The following is a 22340-nucleotide window of genomic DNA, read 5'->3' as shown; positions in this document are numbered from 1 at the left end:
CATAAATACATGCAATGAAATATAAACACAGCTCAAATACACAAAGGTGTGCCTCTGACAGACTCGTAGTTTGTACAAAATCAAACGCAGAAACTGATTAAACCCGTCTGTTGACCGCCGACGTGCATGTATGCCGTTAAATGAAAGGCTCGCACACACCTCCTGCTTACAACTGCAGCCTAAACCAATGCAACACACAACCCTCGCAACACAGCTTAAGTGAACTCCAGGCTTGTAGCCCACATCAGTAGCGATCAATAGACCATTCTGTCCCTTTCTACTCTGAAGAGAAGGCTACATCTGACGCTGCGTTTGATGAGTGTTTGATATACAGCCGTCAGCCGCTATGATATGCATGCAGGGCAGCTCTGATGGCGAGTTTGAAGAGACGGGGGAGAAAGATGAAATACCTCGCTAATAACATATTCCTCTGGGATTGTGCCGGACTAAAAGACAAGCAAACCCTCAGTCCAGTCATTGTTTTACTGTCAAAGGCTTACCATCTGAAGCTTTAGGTCACATTCCAGCAGGTGGAAACTAAATGATGTAAGTCAGGTTCTGGAAGTCTAGTAGAGACTATTTTTGATGGATATGCTCATGCACACAGTTGGGCACAAAGGAAAGGTTGACTTAAGAATACACTTTAACATACAGCACGGGTGTTTGTCATTGACACTAAGTGAGTCAGCATTATCGCAAACCCCTTTATATGTGGTGAATTCCATTTGACAGAATGTTTCTGTCTGCCTGTGCTGCCAATAGATTCATCTTTTAGTAAAAAACTAGCTGTCCTTACTAATGTTGTAGTAAGTCGACTGCTGAACATGTGCACGTGAAACTCTCAGATTACAGTGAGGCTGGAACCTGAGCGTATCTTAAGCAGCTGTCATTGTTTTGATGTCACTTGCGTTTACCTAAAATTTGCCGACTTGAATAAAAGTGTTAAAGACGCCTTCCGAGTGAGCAGAAAGCTGTTTTTGCCTTCTGTTATCTGTGCAGTCTTGCCTCAGTGTGTGCCGCCTACAAAGGATATGTGTTTGTTCAGGTGCACTCGCAACTCTCCGTCGACCCTGTGCAATCACGCTATAAAAAAAGACATTTTTTTCTGTCCGTTAGTCACGATGATTCGTCATTTAAGATTTGGTATTGCAGGCTGTGGTTGGAGCAGGTTGGAACACTTTCTGTGTTTCCCTTTGGAACTCACCAGCAAGTGCTTGAAATGACTTTTGATTCATCAACAGTCTTTGAAAATGGTAGGAGGCTTGTACTCCTCCTGTATAGTCATAATGGACAAAAACGTGAATAACACCCAGGCTGACAATAACTCATAGTTCAGAGCTCTGCCTCCAGACTTCTAACAGAGAGGACGCATTACTTCTGCACTGGCTCCACACTTCTTTTGCAATTCATGTTAAGATTTTTTTATTCACATACAAAGCTCTTAATGATATTGCACGTACTTAATATTTCACCATCGGACCTTTTAACCCTGAGGTCCTAAAGTATCCCACAAAACGAGTGGAGACACTCACGCTCGGACTGTGGAACTCCCTGTCCGCTTACATTAGTTATGCTGGCATTATTGACATTTTCAAAAATCGACTGAGGACCAATTTATTCAGGCAGGCATTTAATTAATGTTGTACATTTGAGTCTCATTTTTACCACTTTTGTTTCTCTGCCTTTTTATTGGATGTTTTATCCTCTTTTTAATAATGTTATTTATTTTTATAGATTCCTCTGCTGTTTTGCTGTTAATGCTGTAATTTAACGCACTTTGAGCTGCATTTCTGTATGAAAGATGCAATATGAAAGAATGAAGATTCACCAAATGATAATTGTGATGATGATGATTTTGATGATGATGAATGACAGTACCAACAACAGGCCAGCTGACCGCTGACTTTGTGCTCCAGGCACGTCTGGGAAAAAGAGGGCTCGGTGATAAACGTCCAGTCCATCCCCCGCATGCGACTGGACGCAGACGGCACCCTCCACATCTCCCAAACCTGGTCAGGTGACATCGGCACGTACACGTGCAGAGTCACGTCTGTTGGCGGGAACGACTCGCGCAGCGCACACCTCCGTGTCAGGTAACTGCCCTTCACCACATGTACACAAACACACATACATGTACACACCAGATACGCACGCTTCCACGTCCAACCTTTCGCTGCCATTCTGCCTGTTCTTACTGACACCTCTGACTCATTTCCACTTAAATGACACCTCACTGTCCCCAACTCGCCTGTCTCTCATTTTCACCCGACACACTTCCAGCCCCAGGGGACCCACCCCCTCCATATTGCCTGTGTGTGATACTGCACGCACGGACACACACTCGCACTCACGCAAACACTCGTGTATTGTTTTTGTCGTCTCAAATCTTCTCTTACTCCAAAACTTTGCCTGCTGCTGTTGCACTTTGGCACACAGTGTATCACTGCAGAAAGGATTAACTTAATATGAATGAGACGTCTAACTTTCTGTTTGCCAAAGTGATAGAATGACTGGCTGATTGTCTGTCTCTGTCTTTGTCCCCGTATTGGCCGTTACTTTCTGTATCTATTCATTGCAATAAGGTTTATCAACCAATCTGTCTGTGCTTATCTGAATTTATGGTTGAATGAATTAATGATCCCCAGCTTTGGCCTCGTTTATTCATGTCTTTGTCTGTGCCTTTTCCTCCTATCTGTCTTCGTGTGCCTTTCAATCCATTTCCCCCCTCTGGTGATGTCGATCTCATTTTGTTTGCCTGGGTGTCCATCTTGACAAAAAACTATCTTTGCTGTCTTGTCTTGCCACATTTCATCACCTGTCTAGCTGATCTCTCTGTTATAAAACATTCAGCTTTGTACAAGAGACATTCAGAGAAGACCGAAATGCTCTGTAACTCTCTGTCCCCGCGGAGGATTTGCTGTGATAGGAGAGATTCTTTTATTTATCGAAGTTGTCCCGATGCTCCCTGCAGGCAGCTGCCCCATGCCCCAGAGAACCCTACAGCCATGCTCAGCACATCTGAAAAAAGAGCCATCGACCTGGCCTGGGCCAAGCCTTTTGATGGCAACAGCCCCCTCATACGCTACATCCTGGAGGTGTCTGAGAACAGTAAGTCACATCTTCCCAGTATTTCCCAGTCATGCATCCATCCATCCATCGCCTCCCTCTCTACCTACTGTGCTTTGTTCCCTTTGTGTTATTTAACATAGCTTTAACATCTATAGACTATTTATAACAAGTTGAATTTGGGGGAGAGGGATCTCAGCTCTTGGGATTGCAGCAACGAGTGAAGAAGTCAGAATTTGTTTTGCTTGTTTTGACTTCTTATTTCCATGCAGCCAGGCTTTTATGATGTCAATGTTTTTCCCAAAGTGCAAAGCAAATACAGCACAGAACTTGAAAAAGAATTCAAAAGCATGATCAATAAGGCTAATTAAGAATGTCCATCAATGCTTTTAATCTGAAGTTGGATGTGGAAGCTAGTTTACTACCTTAGAGCTGTGAATGTAACAAGTACGTTCAACTTGAGTCGATTCGCTGTAGAACTGTGTTTGTCTTGTAATCCGGAGCATGTCGTGCTCTTGCTATTCTGTTTCTCTTGCCTTTTCTCAGCGTGACTTGTTTTATTGAATTAATTTGAATTTCAAATTGTGACCTGCCGTGACAGAATGATTGCAGGCATGTGAAAGTGAAAATCCCCTCTGAATATTAGTGAAATTGCAAGAAACGTTACACTCGTCCTCACAAAAAATGGGCAATTTTAGGGAATGTTAAGGTGAATGGTTAGCATAGCAGTGATGAAGATGTGTGTACGTGTGGAGCATGGTGTAAAACTAGGTTTTCTTTGTTCTAGATGCTCCCTGGGCCATCCTGCTGGCCAATATTGAGCCAGAGTCCACAGCAGTGACGGTCAATGGCTTGATCCCGGCGCGCTCCTATCAGTTCCGCCTCTGTGCCGTTAATGATGTGGGGAAGGGGCAATTCAGCAAGGAGACAGACCGGTGAGCTAAAGCCAGACCCTGTATCTATTCCTCCTCCCGCTGCACCTCAAGACTGTAACAGTGTTTTGTCACCTTCATCCAGGTTATACAAAATGTTTACATTTTTCACCAAAACACTCCTTGATGGTCATGTGACTTACTGGCACACCATTTGATTAGTAATGGCAATTAGAAATCTCAGAAATGTCAAAAAAACCGAATCATCCACAGAACTTTGTGGTTGTTGGTAAACAGTGTTTTGTGCTCATGAAATGCATTTCCTAGACAACCAGTTTGACTGATCCCTTCAGTCAATAGTCAGTGAAGAGGGATGTACGTGTAAGGCTACCAAAGCGGATACACACACAAACATGCACAATCACCTGTCAACACACATTCACACACACACACCCACACACACACACACACACACACACGCCCACGCGCTCTCACACTCTGAAGGCCGCACGATGGATTTGGGTTCGAGGCGACGTTAGGTTTGGCCTCTCTGCAACCTCACACAACTTCAAGCGCTCATTGCTTTCTCCCTATCCCCCGACCTCCTCCCTCCCTCCACCAGTCTGTCACGCTGCCTCACGCTGCCAGCTCCCCAGCCAGAGGAGAGCCACGGGGGGCTCCGTCTGTGTGTTGCAGGGGGCTGGCACTGAACGCTCTGTGGTGCCATTTGGTACTAAGTCGCCACCACTGATCTCACATCCGTCTCCCATACATCTGCTCTGCAGGCACTTGTGGTGTTATAAAACATATAGATGGTTAAATTGCTCAGATGTGGTTTTAATATGCGGGGGGGGGGGGCACTGGGCATATTTTGGAGTGCAAAAGCACATAAGGATTGTTGAGGGCTATTCATGATGGCAGCAAAGTGGTGACGAGGGTTTGTGCTTGAGTTGAAATTCTACATGTATTTGGCTTTAAATAGATATGCTTCATTTGAGCTGTCTGTTACATTATTACAAAGCTTTATGGTTTTAGTTTGAAATACACTAAAGCTGTGCGCATAATGATTTTCAGAGAGAAAATGTTCTTTTAATCCTATTTCTAACCACCCTCTGTCTGTGTGTGTGTGTGTGTGTGTGTGTGTGTGTGTGTGTGTGTGTGTGTGTGTGTGTGTGTGTCCCTCAGCGTCGCTCTCCCAGAGGAGCCACCCAGTGCACCTCCTCAGAACGTCATCGCCAGCGGCCGGACTAACCAGTCCATCATGATCCAGTGGCAGCCTCCACCAGAAAGCCACCAGAACGGCATCCTCAGGGGCTATACTGTCCGGTAAGATCCCTGGTCTTCCGTCCCTCCGCTGGCACCTGTCCATGTCTTACTTACAAGCTTGCATTCAGTCTCATGTTCTCCTTCAGGTCCTGTTCCACTCAGAACAGATCAATCTCAAAATGTATATTTTGGAAGGGTGGCCATGATATTTTTGGTTGATTGGTGAGTTGATTTCCGTGTGAAGAAATATGGAGACACAATCAATTCAAAGCCTTCTCTTCTTTTGAACACCGTCACATACTGAAATCCTCACCAAAATGTTGTTGATCCATTTAATACTACTTTCGTGTTCCTGTCTAGTTCCAGTCCTTTATCTTGCTTTGGTAAGCTGCTAGAATGAAGTCACACTCAGTGTTTTTCATTGAAGATCCCCTGCAGCGTCAGTTAACACGCGTGCTTAAAAAATAATTCAATCTGAGTGAAAACTAAAATTTAATGACTGTTTTGACTTCAAAAAACTTTAGTGACTCTAATGGGCAGAGTCAGCAATATGTCAGACTGACTGTAAACCCTGTAAACATGTAATTAGTTTGGTTTTCTGTCAGGCTTTTTATTCATTATGTACAAATGAAACAGAAGGTGTTTTCTAGACAAAAGTCAGTGCTGTCAGTGGTTTTTAATTGCTTGTTTGCTGGTGCTTTGTCTCCCCCTAGCAGGGAGTCTAGTGTACTGCAAGTCTTGGCTCAGACAACAAAACACTGTGGTGTCCTCTTCTTCAGTGAGCCGTCTAAAACACAGGATTTTAATCATCTTAGTTCTTGGAAAGAGGCCAGCATTTAAACTTGATGTATTTGTGCCTCAGGTACCGCCTGACTGGGCTGCCTGTGGATTACCAGATCAAGAACATTTCCAGTCCAGATGTGACCAACCTGCTACTGGAGGATCTCATCATCTGGACTAACTATGAGATTGAGGTGGCTGCCTACAATGGGGCGGGTTTGGGCACTTTCAGCCATAAAGTCACTGAATGGACCCTGCAGGGAGGTGAGCACTCATATCATCGATATCATTGATCTAAGGCCAAAGCTGATATGCTGACTATTTTCTTTCTTAATTGTTGAACATGTCATTTTCAGGGAGTCAGCATTTATTTGTGTTAATTTTCAGCAAGTGTCTCTTTTAAGCATCGTGGTTATTCATGATTAATAAGGCTGGGATGCAACATCCTGCAAGTGTAGCACTTGCAACAGAACTTCTTCTACCGAGCATCGAGTTTATTTTTATCTCCATCTAAAAGCCAGTGCTGACTGATGTTCAGCTGCATTAGCATTAAATCTTTGTATGGACCACACAAAGGCGAGACATCCCCCTGAAATCCATAAGCAGCTCACACAGTCACAAACAAACCCACAGAGAACCTTGGTATTGGGTGTAAGTGTCGTCACAAAGAGAGTGATGGCAGCATCTGCCCTGACCTGTGCAGCGCCGATCAATACTGACATTAAAATAGACGCAGGCAGACTTCCAGCAGTCAACTGAAAGGTGCTCTCAAACCTTTGTTTTCTGTCTTTCCACTTCTATTTTTCTCCCTCCTCCTTTTCTTCCCCCTTGCCCCCCTTTTTCTTCCTCCCCTCGTCCACCTCAGTACCCACCATTGCCCCGGGTAACGTGCAGGCCGAGGCGGTCAACTCGACAACGCTCCGTTTTACGTGGACAGCCCCCAACCCTCAGTTCATCAACGGCATCAACCAGGGCTACAAGGTCGGTAGCCGCCGCGGCACCATCACCACCAGCCATCACATCCATTGACAGAACTGTCAGGGCTGAACTTGTAGCATCACACATCCTGTGTAGGAGGAGGGAGAGAAAAGCCAAGAGGCAAAAGATATTTGGTTCCAGCGTGAACAATGGACTTTTTTCACCCATTTGTCAGTCGGAGGTCATTCTCTTCTCTGTCTTTGCAGCCATTTTTCTTATGTTTTATTGTGAAGCTGCATGCATGTAATGATGAATGTCTTCATTATTTTGTCATGGGCTCATGAATACAATATAGTCCGTCTCTCTGTCTTTTTTGCATACTTCACTGAAACAAACCCACAGGGAATCATAAAGCCACATCCATAGGGTACTTCTATTTTTCCGTTGACTCTGCGGAGACTTAATTATGTCATTGGGCTTTTTTTCCCCCCTGCCTTTTTGTCTCTGTGTTCAATAGTGCTCCACAGGCCTTACTCAGCTGGGTGCAGGGGTCACTGTACAAACTCAGCCTGAATTTTAAATACCAGTTTTTTTCTCTTTGGAGAGACATTAGCAGCAGCGAGAAAAGGGGAGTTAGAGAGTGCGAAAGGTGAGAGTGAGGCAAAAGGAAGAGTTTCAGGGAGAGACAGACACAGAGAGAGAGTGGCAGGCAGTCAACCATCTATCCCTCTGAAACCCTCTTGCCAACTCTTTACTTCCCTGGAAGCTCCCTCACTGTTGAAACTGGAAACAAACCCAATAGACCTGCCATTGGGACTCATTACCGAAGTGCCTAATTGGTCATTTCAGGTCCCAATTGTAGATGCTATATGGTCCCCAATCATCGGCATGCATGATGGGATGCTAGCCTTCCTCTTTTGAGCCTCTCTTCCTCTCCCAGTCTTAGTGGAGCTGTTCAGCCATTCCTTCCCAGTCAAAGCCTCTTCAGGGCATCTTTCTAAATATATTTGGCAGAGCTACGATGCCAAATAACTCCTCAGCATGGCTCAGGACTACCGGAGAGAGACACCACTGTTAGTTTTGTGAGAACAAATGTGCGAGAATTCCAGAATCACAGAAAAATGGTTAGCTGTTTTAGTTTAGTTTTGTTTAGTTATTTTCAGCTGTCTGGTTAACTTTATCACACTGACTTCTTTAGCTTCTTTTTTGTCTGTTTTTAGTTGCTCGCCTGGGAGCCGGTCAAAGACGCAGAAGTTTCTATGGTAACAGTGCGACCAAACTTCCAGGACAGCGTCCACGTGGGATATGTGACAGGTCTGAAGAAGTTCACAGAGTATTACACGTCTGTGCTGTGTTTCACCACACCTGGAGACGGCCCCCGCAGCCCGCCCAGAGCATTAAGGACACATGAGGACAGTAAGCGACTTTTCTTTCACAGTTTTCTCTCCCACGGTAGCGAGGGGACACGAGGATCTCACAGTAACACATCCTCCGGGCAAGATCTATTATTCATGCAGAACGAAGTTGTAGAGGAGTGCTAATGACTGAGTATAGTCTGCATTCAGCCAGGATCATCATAATTGGGACTTAGTTCCCTTAGAGATTACTGGTTAAGCTTTAAAAACTCTTAATTTTTCTTCAGTTTTGCCAGCATTGACCTTGTTTTTGCAGATTTTAATGTAAACACATTTAAAATGTAAATACTGTCCCCAGTTTTTGGCTATGGCCAGTGTTCCAGCGCATCAGCATGAATGTTCACCGTATGTAGAGTGTCTCATTTGCCCGTTGGCCTTGCTCATTATTCTTGTTTGTGCCTGTCCAGCCCCTGGTGCTGTGGGTCACCTGAGCTTCACTGAGATCCTGGACACCTCGCTCAAAGTCAGCTGGAGTGAGCCCGGCGAGAAGAATGGAGTCCTCACAGGTACATTCACTGCACTCCTGAATTATACTCGTAGTAAGGCAAGAGAGGCAGGAAATAGCAGTTTGTCCAAGGTGGTATTTGTCAGAGCTTTACTGAAAAAGACTATTCACATGAGGCAAAGGTAAGGCAGAGCTGAGACTGGAGGGTTTTGTTATGTGCTGCTTTACAACCTTATTTAGTGATTCCAGTACATGTGGCTCTTGCGATGGGTACACTTAGAACAGCTACTTTATTCGTTTGTTGTTTATTTTATGTGCGTCATTGACATACGACTGCCTTTGCTGCATGATCTTATAAGACACCAAATATACCGGTGCAGCAGTGAGACAACACTTGTGAGAAAATAAAATAACTTCTTACATAAAACATTACAGTGCAAACAAAGAACATTGTCTCCTCTCCCAAGCTCTACAAATAAAATCTGCCACAAGAAAGGCTCCCTTCCTGAAACTCAAGTCTTTTATAATGGAAGAGGTAAAAAGAGATGAAGGGCATTTTATTAAAAAAAAACAGAGCCCTTGAATCATCATATTCTATAAAGAGAAATAAAACATCAAATGGACTGTTTTCAGTTTCATCCAAATTGCATAAAAACAAAGCCGTCCCTCCTCAGGGAGACCATTAAACTTACCTGTTTCTGTGGCTAATGATACTGTACCTGAATGTAACCGTGCATAAAGAGATCTTCAGCTTTTGCTTAAATTTTGCTCCTCCTAACGTTATCTGCTCAATGTTTTCTATAAGTATTTTTGCAGTTTGGATTTATATCAGATGGTACATCAACACATCGTCTTTCCATAAGGAATAATTCCTGGTGTCACAAATCAGATACTGTAACCTGTTTTGAAAAATGAAAAGTAGTCATCCCACTTGTCCATGGATGCACGTGCAACATATCGTGATTAAATATCTTTCTATTGGGCCACTCATACTTCTCTTCCGGTTTACTTTATTCTGCACAAACTTTGGGTAATGAACAGCTGCCCGCCAGTGACATTAATATTCAAGTGTTTACAAAGGTTGAGATTTAGCAGCATATTGTAAAGTGCTTTTCCAAACCATTTTAAATGTGCTGCACACTCCCAGGAGACAAACACTGACATGCCATGTGAAATTATTGATTTGGCAAGAAATGTTACCTAATGCCTTATGCAATCACACGAAAAGAGCTGCTGGCCAAGGAGCAAATTGCATTAACTTTGAGAGGGTAAGTGTGTGTGTGTGTGTGTGTGTGTGTGTGTGTGTGTGTGTGTGTGTGTGTGTGTGTGTGTGTGTGTGTGTGTGTGTGTGTGTGTGTGTGTGTGTGTGTGTGTGTGTGTGTGTGTGTGTGTGTGTGAGAGGATCGGAGTGGGTGGAGGATGTGTGTGCGCGAGGAGGTATAATCACAGGCTGATTCAATTTTTGATGAAGTTAATTTAATATCTCTGTTAGCTGGCCCCGTTGCATGCGAGCTTGGAGTGACTATTGTAGTGAAACTGTTGTTGAATTTTCCCCGTGAGGAATCTCGGCCTGTCGCTGTCAACCCATCTCTGCTGCTCTTCAGGTTACCGAATTTCGTGGGAGGAGTACAACCGAACGAACACCAGGGTTACCCACTACCTGCCGAACGTCACCTTAGAGTACAGAGTCACTGGACTCACCGCTCTCACAACCTACACCATCGAAGTGGCGGGAATGACCTCCAAAGGTCAGGGTCAGCTGTCCTCCTCCACCATCTCCTCTGGCGTCCCACCAGGTGAGTACACCCTAGATCGCAATAAAAACTTATTTTCTCCCAGGCTGCTCAGTGATGCCTGACTCTGAGATATCTGCATCCACCTCAGTACATCAGAGGTGAATGAAGTTTCATTTTTTGTGCTCACAGCACTAAAAGAAAACTTTTTGAAAAACAACAATCTTGACATCTTTCCATAAACGGTGTTTAGTTGTGGATTGCCTCTGGCTGTGACACCTCACTGTCAACAGTTTTCATTACTTTCCGCTAAAAGGGATGCTTCAGAGTATTGCACCTCCATAATTTTGGGATATTATCAAAATCGAATCGAATCAAATCATGAATGCCGGACTCCACACTGCTTGGAGTGCAGGATTTCTGTTAACATTTTTAAGTTTCAGACCAGAGCCAGGATAACCCTGATGACGTCATCAGGGTAGATTTCAATCGCCGGGAACCTTTATTGCACCTTCCTGCATATTTACTGTTTCACGTTGAACTTGGTGAACACACTCCATGCTGTCTGGCGCCAGGCACAATGAAATCGTACCCCAGTCACCTCAGCTGGGGCAGGACCCAAAAAAAGAAGAAAAAAAGAAGCACCAATGCAAAATAACAGCTCCCACGAGACAACCGAGCGAAATTACAGCGTTTAATGATTTCATATTTGCAAAATTGCGTAATAGAAATACAATGCCCCTGTCAATTACTACAGCAGCATTCAGAGCGGTACATCTGTGAAACCTGTGAAATGACAGGCTGTTATATTGAGCAGAGCAGCAGTTACAGTCCCCAGAACGGTGATTACACTCTGCGTATATGTGTAAAGACAACGCCTCTGTGCCTCCAAGTGTACTGAACAATCCAGCGAAAAAGCCGCCTCAATAATCAGTCATGCAAATGATTTAGGGGTTGTAATTTTACTATGGCATGTGTAATCTGCATTTCATTGGGGTTGAATAGACCCGCATTTAAGCAATCTAGGAAAAAATTGCTTCGCGTACCCATGGGTGTAATTATAGCTTTTTAATATTAGCACGCTCTCCACACTCCCAACATGCCACAGTTAATATCTTCAGCTAAGATTTATATGAACTGTATGTTGTGGTGGGTTTAATGTTTGTCTTGCGGTACACTTGAGGGGAAAAAAGAAGTGAAGAATTAATTATTTTATGCACAAGCACATTCATATACCTACCTAGACACACAGAAAGTGAAAAACATCCCTTTGTACGCACACAAACAGCGATATTCATATACATAAAAATGCCCCCCTGCTGTTCTTTGAATTCACCATTTTCAGATTTGTTTCCCCTCCAGGAATCTCAGGGAATAATCCGTTCTTATTGTTTACTCAGCTCAAGTGTAAACAGTGGGGTATCAGATTGAACCGTATCTCCACATAACTGCAGTGTAATTGACATTCATGGCATTGTCTCCGCTTGTGTACTGTGTGTAAGCATCTTTTCCAAATCTAATCTGCTTTTGCTTTCTTAGCTGAAGTTGGGTGCACAGGGGAGAAGAGGAATAAGTGAGATGGCTGAGAAATTCATCTGTGTGCAGTATCTGTGCTGCCACTAGAGGGCGCTGTGGTAGATAGATTAGCAAAGTCTGTAGACCCAAACCACCCCGTGTGAGAGGCAGCCACATGAAACACACCTGTACTTGTCATTTGTTCCCCCGCTCTCTTTGGCCAACTCTGGCTCTTTCATCTCTTTATAGAGCTTCCTGGTCCTCCTACCAACATGGCAATTTCCAACATCGGCCCACGCTCCGTCACCCTGCAGTTCAAACCTGGCTACGATGGCAAAACTTCCATTTCCCGTTGGCAAGTGGAGGCCCAGGTGAGCCAGAGCTGAAGTTGCAGTTTCCTTCATCATGTGTTATTGCTTTTGGAGTCATCTTCCTCATGATGATTCCTCAATACGGTTTCCCATTGACTTCAACCAATAGACACATTTGCAGTGCTTGCACACTATCTGTTGTATCTGTCATGCTCTGTGTTGTCTCCCAGGTGGGTGTGGTAGGAGAAAATGAGGACTGGGTGATGGTCCACCAGGTGTCCAACGAACCTGAGGCTCGCTCCTTAGAGGTGCCAGGCCTCAACCCATATACCTTCTACAGGTAGCCCACCGGAACTTTGCCTGCTTCCCCATGTCTGCCTCCGTTTATCTGAATCTCACCATTTTTTGGTTAATAAATAACCTGTAAATGGGCCCAGAATTTGACTAAATACCCAGCTCTCCCAGCAAGGCGGCTTCACTGCACAGGACGTACTTACACAACACCGTGCATTATTATAGCAATATACTGGTAGGGATGAACCTGCTCATGATTTCCCCTGTATAATCTAAGGCCAGATATCACGGAAATTTAGCATGTGCGGACTGTGACAAACACCAGATAAGGTATACGTGCGCCTCAGCATCTCGGCTAATTTCAGCATATCCCTGGAGCCTTATCTTCTTCCGTATTCCTTTGATTTGGATGCAAGCTTGTTATGGGTAGTGTGATTTTAAAATTATTTTTACATTGCGCACATGATCTTTATCTCGGTGCAGTCTGCTTGTTTTCCATAATCACATTCAGTATAGCTGATGAACATTTGACTGTGCCAATCCCTGAAGACCTGCAGCAGCTATAGTTCTCATCATCCCAGCGTCAGTGCTTCACATTTGAATAGAGTTCGAGCTCACGTTGGATCAGATGGGGGTTTTTTTTGCATATTCCGGCTGCAAAACAAATAAACCACTCATGTTCATCCTGTATTCATAGTCAATGCTGTGATCTCAGTTCAAGTGCAGTAAGCCTCGCGTAAGAGGAATGCAAGTACCACAATGCTGGGAATTCACTTTGACATGCCAGATTTTGAGGTGTGATTTCCGTCGAAAAGAAACCTTCCTTTTGCAGAAGTCGCATTTTAATGTTGTGCTCCAAACACCAGGTTCCGTATGCGTCAGGTGAACATCGTGGGCGTCAGTCCTCCCAGCCAGCCCTCCAGGAAGATCCAGACCCTGCCAGCTCCTCCTGACATGGCCCCCGCCAACGTGACCCTGCGCACTGCTAGCGAGACCAGCCTCTGGCTACGATGGATGGTGAGTTAGGGATCTGCTTCCCGTGTGCATAGCATTTCAGAATTATCCATTACTTCCTCAATCTAAGGAGTCCGGCTTGTTTTAACCCACTTTCCTCTCCGTCCCTCTCTCAATATTTGTTCCCAGCCTTTGCCTGAATGGGAATACAACGGTAATGCAGTGCAAGTGGGCTACAGGGTTCAGTACTCCCGTGCGGGCTCACAGGGCCGGGCACTGATCCACGTCATTGCTGACCGTCTGGAGAGAGAATTCACCATCGAGGACCTGGAAGAGTGGACGGAGTACGAGGTCAGGGTCCAGGCCGTGAATGGCATCGGGACGGGGCCGTGGAGCCAGCCGGTCCGAGGCAGGACGAGGGAGTCTGGTGAGTCAGCACATTATCTGTCATCCTCGGTGAAAAACTGCTTTTCTGATGTATTGATCTGAGAGTAGGAGCTTAATTACTCGAAGGCACATTTGATTTATCATAACCAAGGTGTTTGTTTCACCCCTCAATCAAGCCCACAGCAACACACACATTCCTTTAGACGTACCATATCCATGTGTTGTGTGATTTTCTCAAAAATGACAGCATCCTAATTACTTTTCTGTTTACTATTTCTTCCAACATGTCTGCAGCGTTAGTCATATTAGAAGCAACAGACGTGCACTTTACAGTTTACACTTTGCCATATGTCAGATTTATGTGTGAATCCTTTCAGCAGCCCGCCCTGTTTTAAGCAAAACGCTTCTTTTCCCTCCACTTCTGCTTTCACGTCGCTCACCAAACGTTGGGTAGGCAGGAGTGGAGGAAGGAGTCTGAGGAAATTGAGAACACATGGACTCAAATGAGGAATTCCTTTGCTCTTTTTTTCCACTCACTCCAGCAGATTCTTAGGAATCAGCGCATTATGTCCAGGGATGAGTGCCAAGGAAGAGAAAAGGCCAATTCTTCAGTCTTTTTTTCTTTTCTCTTTTCAGCAGGCCTGGAGGGTATACCAGCATATCAGAGGCTATGTGCAAACATACGATATAAACCAGAGCAGATCACTCAAACGGCATGATGAATGCATATATCCACACAGTAAATAAGCATAAACACAGGGAGCATGAGAGATTAAGTTTTGAGAAAATGTGACAAACAACGGTCTATTCAGGCTCAGTGTTTTCACCTCTCTGCCCTCTTTGTTTTCCAGTCCCCTCCTGTGGACCCACCAACGTGTCTGCCTTCGCCACCACCTCTAGCAGCATCCTGGTGCGCTGGTTTGAAGTTCCCGAGCCAGACAGAAACGGTCTCATTCTGGGCTACAAGGTCTGCTTGTGATTTTAATGTTTCACAGTTATTCGCTGTTTATTTACCGAGTCGGTCGAAGACCTCTAACCAGTTTATAGAAATGTCAGCTATTTTTGGGTAGTGTGCAAAGCAGCAGGGTGACGGTGTGTGAGGTGAATTCTCCTACTTCATTTGCAAATGAACTTTTCCCCCAACTTCTCCCCATGTCCTCTCTGCTCCCTGGATCAGGTGGTGTACAAAGAGAAGGACTCCGACAGCACAGTCCACTTCTGGACAGTGGAGGGGAACGGCACCCACAGTGTCCAGCTGACCGGCCTGGGGAAATACGTGCTCTATGAGATCCAGGTCCTGGCTTTCACACGGATCGGAGATGGACGGCCCAGTTCTCCACCCATCCTGGAGAGGACTTTGGATGATGTGCCGGGACCCCCAGTGGGTATCCTGTTCCCTGAAGTGCGGACCACCTCAGTCCGGCTTATTTGGCAGTCCCCCTCACAGCCCAATGGCATTATACTTGGTTAGTAACATGCAAGATCCTGAGATTCTGATTGAGAAGATGTTATTTATTAGAAGACTTCCTTTATTCATTTTGTCATTTTACTAGATAATATAGAATCTAGTCTAGAGATGTCAGTGTCTTTTGCAGTAGTGGTAGTAAAAGAACTAGAAACTACCAAATACTACACACACAGGCTTCTTTATTTAACTTTGATGTAGCGTCAGGCCCACAGGTGTAGTTCCTGATGACTCCCAGCATACTTCTGTTGTGTGTTTTTTCAGCCTGATGGACTAGACACTGTCAAATCGTGTTATTTTCCAGCCTTGCTGCAAAGGGAGTCGGATTCTCTTGTAAGCTAATTGGGGATTTCCTTGTGAGCGTTTGATTCATTATACATGTGAAGATCATTTATTTTAAATTGTGCGGTATGACACAGTAGCATGCAGGAGCAGATGCTAATGGAGTCATTTCAGAAGAGACAAAGCTGCCTGTTGCACAGGAAAACCAACATAAACAACAAATGCTTCAGATATCTAAAATGCACTTTTCAGCCCAGATTTAATTTAGCATTGAGCTCTGTATGAGTTCCTCTCTCTTCATCAGAATTACACGTTTACAAGTTATTCCATGAAAAAAATCCTTTCATGCCTTACAATGGCTTAGATTTAACTCTGCACCTTTGCATTCATGTAATGCGTACATGCAGATCTAAGCAGTTCCCACATTTATCTCCACCCACCCCTCCACCGCTCGCCTGCAGCTTCGACTCCGCTCATCAAACACAAAGTTCATCAGCAGCTTAACTATCTGACAAAGTTTTTTGAGTAACGTGTGCACTAACTTCCTTCTTCAACACCCCCAAGCCATATAAAATGTCCTGTCAGCATTTGACGTGAATCATCACGTAACTTGGCAGGCTAACGTTGACTGACGTTATCTAGCACGCTGCAGATTTGTTTGGACGCAGTAAAACAAGAAAAAAAATCTTTCTGATTGACCAGCGTGTTGGCTCGTACTCGCTGTGTCCCCAGGATAAATGGATGGAACAGCATCAGGCTTTAATAGAAGTTTTGTGGAAAAATGCTACCGCAGGCTGCAGTTTGACTCTCAGGTTTTCAGATCCTTTGGTAATACACGAAGGCTCAATATTTCTCCTTTCACAACTTTGCAACCGAACACAGAATACGTGTCTACCATCATTTTGAAAATATTGAAACCGATATGTAGCTACACCTGGCTTCTCCTCTGATATCCCTCATTTCACTGTAGCCCCACCCTGCAAGTTGACAGGATTGGTTCCTTCAGTATGTGACGTATGAAACCCTGGCTGTCTCAATCCGTGTTTCTGAGACTGTCATTGGTCCACTGCAGTTCCAAGTTGGAAACACTCAAGCATGGCGTTGACTGCTTATTGTAGCATATAGACATGTTAGCAAGGTTGAACACTTGAGGGGGTCTTTAACATTGTTTGTACCCACCTTCTATCCAGCCTACCAGATCACATACCACCTGAACTCCACCAACAGCAACACAGCCACAGTGGACGTGCTGAACCCCAGCGCTCGCCAGTACACGGTGACCAGCCTCAAGCCGGAGTCCGTCTACGTGTTCCGCATCACCGCGCAGACGAGGAAGGGCTGGGGGGAGGCGGCAGAAGCGCTGGTGGTCACCACGGAGAAAAGAGGTAATCATAACAAGGTTTACCATTCCTGAGTGTGTGGTGTATTTTAATACGAACATATTAGAGTGCTGGATATGCATCATACAACAATCATTTGAATGAGCACACACGCAAAATAAATCATCATCTCTAATGGTGTTAGAGATAGTAGTACCATCATTTGTAGTGCACGAGCAAACAGGAAACACAGTAACATTGGCATGCATAAGCCTGAGCGCAGACAGGTGTGTGATCTCAGTAATGACACGACTTGTACGGAGCTGTGCTAAACCGTCTTTGCGCTGAGTTCATTTCCAGTGAACAGTCCAGTTAGCAGATGTGTTTTCTAAAGGAGTGTTTGTGCCCTGTGGGTGTTTATCGGAAGCGCTCTGATGGAGTTGTGAGAACCAATCAGTCCATCTGCTTCCCTCCGGGCATGTTGAGGATTGTTTACTCTGCAACTTTGATTTCTCAGCTACTTTTCATTCATCAGAATCGCACATCTTTTCCTTGTCTGTGCAACTTAGCCCATGCAGATGTAAGCGAGCTTTTTTCTTCTCCAAAACCATTTCTAAGACCTCTAACCTTTTTTTCTCATTCTCCGTCCTTCCTTGTGTTCCTCCTCCCAACATCCATTTCCCATTCATCCCCTCAACCCTTTTATCCCACTCCATCCTTTACGCCCAATTATAATGCCTCTCATCCAAACCCTCTGTTACCCGGTGTCCCCTTCCCTCATGCACACCTCCTGTCTTTGTGTCCGTCATTCCAGCTCGTCCCCAGCCCACCAGCCGTCCCATGGTTCCCCAGAAAGACGTTCAGGCACGCCAGGTTTTGCTGTCGTGGGAGCCAGGCAGCGACGGCCTGTCCCCCGTGCGTTACTACACGGTGCAGCTCAGAGAGCTCCCTGAGAGCAACTGGACAGTCCACTCTGCCTCCGTCAACCATGAGGCCACCTCCTACATAGTGTCTAGGTAGAGTGGGCTTTCCAGTTTTTACATATTGTTTCTTGCATTTCTTCCTCTTGGTTACAGCAAGTGTTTTTCACTGAGTTCTCCTTAGATGTAGAGGATGATACTAAATGAAACAATGCTTTATCGTCTCACAGTCCCCACTGCTACATTCACTCAAATATTCCCTTGGCTGCCGTATAGTTGGCAAATAAGTAGTATCCTTATATGGCTGTTTCCAGCATTACAACCCGGTTAAGAACATAAACAATGGTTTAAACTTGTCCAAAACCTTAAGGGTATTAGCAAAGAAACTCAGCAAAAGCTGCAGTGAGCATTAAGGATCCCAGTTTGATTGAAATTTGTGCCTTGTATTTAGCTTGAAAAACTCCCGCAGTGAGATTACATTTCTCTTTTGAAGTCTGTGGCTTAAAAGGTTTAAGATCCAGCGTTGTAGTTATTCATTGAGGTTGATGTGCTTTCCTGCGCTTCCACCCCTTAGGCTGAAACCCTTCACATCATACCAGTTCAGAGTAAAAGCCACCAATGACATCGGGGACAGCGAGTACAGCGAGGAAAGCGAAGCGATCACGACCCTACAGGATGGTAAGAGTGACATCACGAGAAAAACCTCCTGAGTCACAGTGTAAATATTTGATGAGTAAAGTAGAGATCTTAAAGGAACGTGTCGACATTTTGGGAAGCAATAATATCACTCACACATGAATGTATGGTAAACGGACTACAGCCAGCAGCTGGTTGGCTTACCTTAGCATAGATGAGAAGAATCACCAATCAGCTCCTCTCAACTCATGTATGTTTGTTTAATCTGTCCAAGTGTAAAAACAGCATTCATGCGTAATGACTGTATGAATCAGCCTATTGTTGTGATGCAGACGCTGCTGGCAAAGGCAGCAGGTGATGTCATGTGCGCACCATCTGCAGTTACCGTGAGACGAGAGGGCAGCGTTAAAACCTCGGAAAAGTTTGCCAACTGAGAGAAATGTTCTGTCGGCTAATCTTTCCAACTGTTATTTTTGACTCATCTGTCAATGGCTCTTGTGTTTCAGCTATTGTGTGTTTATGCCCCATGAATGCCACTGCACACGGCCGGGTTTAGCATCTTGAATTGCGCACATTTTCAGCTCAATTTAGCCCATTTTTCTCACTTTTATTGCCGCAGCACCCGACGAAGCGCCCACAATTCTCTCCGTCACGCCACACACAACAACGTCAGTGCTGATCCGCTGGCAGGTGAGTGGAGACAGCGAAACCGTTTGTTTTATGTTTCATTGTTTGCGAAATCCATGAACGTCTGAGAAAGTGGCCCCTGATGAGAGACCATGACATTGCACAAGTAAGTCTATACTTACACACTTTCACACACAGCCTTTACTCTGTGTGTGACTAACAGAAAACACCCTCACTCACACTCACACCTGAATTAACAGGTCATAAAGAGGAAAACAGGAGGCTCCAAGCCACAATTTTATTTTTATGGAGACCACTTGTAGAGTTTATAAGGATAGAGAGGTACTTGTTTTCTCTCCCTGCTTCTCCCCTCTGGCTCCGCTCTCTCATGTTCAACCGTGGGGGATTTCTCCACGTGACTCACCTGCGGATGAGCTCAGTCTGAGAGGGTTTTTTCTTTCCGTGTGACTCATTTACTGTAAGCGTCCTCAGTGACGGTAAGTTCGAGACAAAACACGGGGCGATGAAGTGGAATTTCACAGTGAGGAAACATACAAGTAAAATGCCTGTTAAGGTGAAATTAGCAATTTATATGTCCTCATTAAAACAGGAAAACTGGGTCACATGCAGGATTCTCAGCTATTTCTGGGCCTCATTTCTGCAGAGATCAGCGACATCAGACCTTAACTCCCCATCTTTTGCTTTGTAGCCCCCCTCTGAGGAGAAGATCAATGGGATCTTACTGGGCTTTCGGATCCGATATCGTGAGCTGCTGTATGACCGCCTCCGCAGTTACTCTGTTCGCACCATCAATGGCGCGTCCACCTGGGCTGAGCTGACTGGTGAGAAATCACTGCATGACAAGCTGTAGTATTCTACCACTTAAACTTCCTGTGCTTCCTTACACAAATACATTTTGCAGAATAGCATTTTCATTTAGAGTTGTCAGAATGTGAATTTAAAGACACGCACCAAGGAAGGAAATTTGCACGTCAGAATTCATTCAGAGTAACGTATGGGCAAAAAGGGCTATTTTCTCTGCTGCCTTTACTTCAGTAATATTTTCATGCAATTATGTGACTCCATCACAGTTGATTATTCCTGCACAGTCTTTGTGTCAGCAGCACTATTATTTGCATGAGAGGAAAACTTTCACACAGGCCTGTTCCGTTCCCAAGATCTCCCAGCTGGTCTTGACACTTAACAGCAAAACATTTCATCTTGTGATCAGTAACTATCAGCTGCAAGCTATTATTAGGTTTACTCAAGAGCTGCTCTGTTTCTGCTGCGCCGTATAACTTAGCCTATAATTTTACTCTTGTTGAGTCATTCTGCTCACTCAGAGCTGTGATCACTGGGATTGTGTAGGGGTTTCTTTTGACAGTAGTGATGCCCTTCTCAACAACGAAAATATCGTACTTTGGACACTAATACTATTGTCTCTGCACTACCTGCCTTTCGATTCAACTCTTTTGCATTGCTTTTTCTTCTCCACCGCAGCCCCCTACAGCATCCAGAATCTGAGTGATTCAACTCTGACCCAGTATGAGTTGGACAGTAAGTTTTGTTATGTCTCAGTCTCACAAAAACGCACACATGCACATTTGCACTCAATGATTCAATCCCCCAACTAATTAGGTTTTAAAAAAAAGCTGTCCGTTGGATGCTACCATATGTCTCAAGTGCCCTGCTGCCTTGAATACCGATGGAGGAAAAGCAGACTGTCGAGCAAATTAACACATTTGGCTGCTTATATTCACATCGCATCGGTACAAACACTTGTACTGAAGCCAGTGGAGGCACTCTGTCTACAGAAATTCTTGGACACTGAGTACACAAGCTTGCATAGTTCAACACAGTCCAACACGTAGCTTATTTGGATGAATAAGCTGTGGCCACATAGTTGTCCTGTACCCTTGTAATTATACTGAAAATCAGTGCTCAATTCTCAGCAGCCCTGTTGTGTGTGTGTGTGGGTGGGTGGGTGAGGGATCGTTTCCTTATTATTGTCCCATTGAATTTTACTAATTGTTTGAGGCTCCAGGAGGGAGGTGCAGGGATGGGGGAATGAGGCGGTGGGTCAGCTGACCTCCTTTTGGGTGTTCCAAACTGAGAATGCTAAATGAGAGTTAATTATAATTCCTGATGCTCTTGTTTTACTCCCACTGCAGAGCTCAGTAAACACAAGCGCTATGAGATACGCATGAGTGTGTACAACGCCGTGGGCGAGGGGCCAACCAGCGCGCCACAGGAGGTGTTTGTAGGAGAAGCAGGTATGCACGCTTCCTGTCGTTTCAGTCAGCGCAGACTCATACGGCAGCCGCTCCCGACGACGTGTTGATGTGATCTCTGTCAGAAGCTTGCTAAGATTAGGTTAGGTGAGAAACTTCATTGTCCACAGTGTGGTACGTTGTCTTTGGCTTTACAACAATCAGTATGGGTTACAATTAAGACAATAACAAAAAGCAATAACTTATGAGAGCTCAATAATAGGCAATCAGTTCAGTTGGCCTACTACAAAAAGTACAGTGCCTATTTCTGCAGACATAATAGAGCTATACAAACACAGCGAGGGGTGAGGTGAGGGAGTGGCCCTGTATTGTTAACTATGTTTAATAATTTGACAGTTTAATTGCACTTAGGACAATTGCTTACGTGCAGACACTGTTTGAGGTTTGTGGCAGTCTAAAGCGTCCTCCTGAGATAAGCACTTCGAATCCGGGGTGCAATGGATGAGACAAATCACTTGTTATGCCAAGAGCTTTCTTTTTGGTATTCAGTACATGTCTGCTGCTCAGTTGCATCTGTGGTTTTCAGGTGTAATTTGTCTTTCTTAAATCCCAGGGCTTTTCTGTTTAGGCTGAACAGTTGAGGCTTTTCTGCTTTAAGCTATAACGCTGCCTGTCTACATAATGGGTATTGGGTAGTGATACCAGAAGCTGAAACAGACTCTTACAATGCATGTTATATAACAGTGCCTACAGCCCCACCCCAGAATGTGGCCATTCAGTCTGCAACAGCCACCCAGCTGGATGTGACATGGGACCCTCCCCCTGTGGATGCACAGAATGGAGACATCCAGGGCTACAAGGTCAGAGTCACACTTTTCTTAAACTCTCCAGCAAACACTGCCAA

General features: G+C 44.8%; 1 protein-coding gene across 1 annotated transcript in view; it reads left to right on the top strand.

The window, feature by feature from the left end:
- Window positions 1-22340, top strand: part of sdk2b (sidekick cell adhesion molecule 2b) — a 249802-nt gene that overhangs the window by 206368 nt on the left and 21094 nt on the right. Inside the window, exons 13-35 of the mRNA XM_070990041.1 lie at window positions 1917-2093; window positions 2972-3108; window positions 3854-4001; window positions 5124-5264; window positions 6067-6248; window positions 6850-6965; window positions 8123-8318; window positions 8725-8823; window positions 10367-10558; window positions 12260-12381; window positions 12552-12661; window positions 13482-13632; window positions 13759-13996; window positions 14808-14923; window positions 15134-15422; window positions 16894-17088; window positions 17837-18038; window positions 18517-18620; window positions 19198-19268; window positions 19915-20047; window positions 20706-20762; window positions 21377-21478; window positions 22181-22296. Of these exons, the coding sequence (XP_070846142.1) occupies window positions 1917-2093; window positions 2972-3108; window positions 3854-4001; window positions 5124-5264; window positions 6067-6248; window positions 6850-6965; window positions 8123-8318; window positions 8725-8823; window positions 10367-10558; window positions 12260-12381; window positions 12552-12661; window positions 13482-13632; window positions 13759-13996; window positions 14808-14923; window positions 15134-15422; window positions 16894-17088; window positions 17837-18038; window positions 18517-18620; window positions 19198-19268; window positions 19915-20047; window positions 20706-20762; window positions 21377-21478; window positions 22181-22296 (3394 nt within the window). The remainder of the gene's footprint in view (window positions 1-1916; window positions 2094-2971; window positions 3109-3853; window positions 4002-5123; window positions 5265-6066; window positions 6249-6849; window positions 6966-8122; window positions 8319-8724; window positions 8824-10366; window positions 10559-12259; window positions 12382-12551; window positions 12662-13481; window positions 13633-13758; window positions 13997-14807; window positions 14924-15133; window positions 15423-16893; window positions 17089-17836; window positions 18039-18516; window positions 18621-19197; window positions 19269-19914; window positions 20048-20705; window positions 20763-21376; window positions 21479-22180; window positions 22297-22340) is intronic.

This window comes from Chaetodon trifascialis, chromosome 21, assembly GCF_039877785.1.
Source record: "Chaetodon trifascialis isolate fChaTrf1 chromosome 21, fChaTrf1.hap1, whole genome shotgun sequence".
NCBI classification, from domain to species: domain Eukaryota; kingdom Metazoa; phylum Chordata; class Actinopteri; order Chaetodontiformes; family Chaetodontidae; genus Chaetodon; species Chaetodon trifascialis.
Note: the sequence above shows the minus strand (reverse complement) of the source record. Positions and strands in the feature narration are given on the sequence as shown.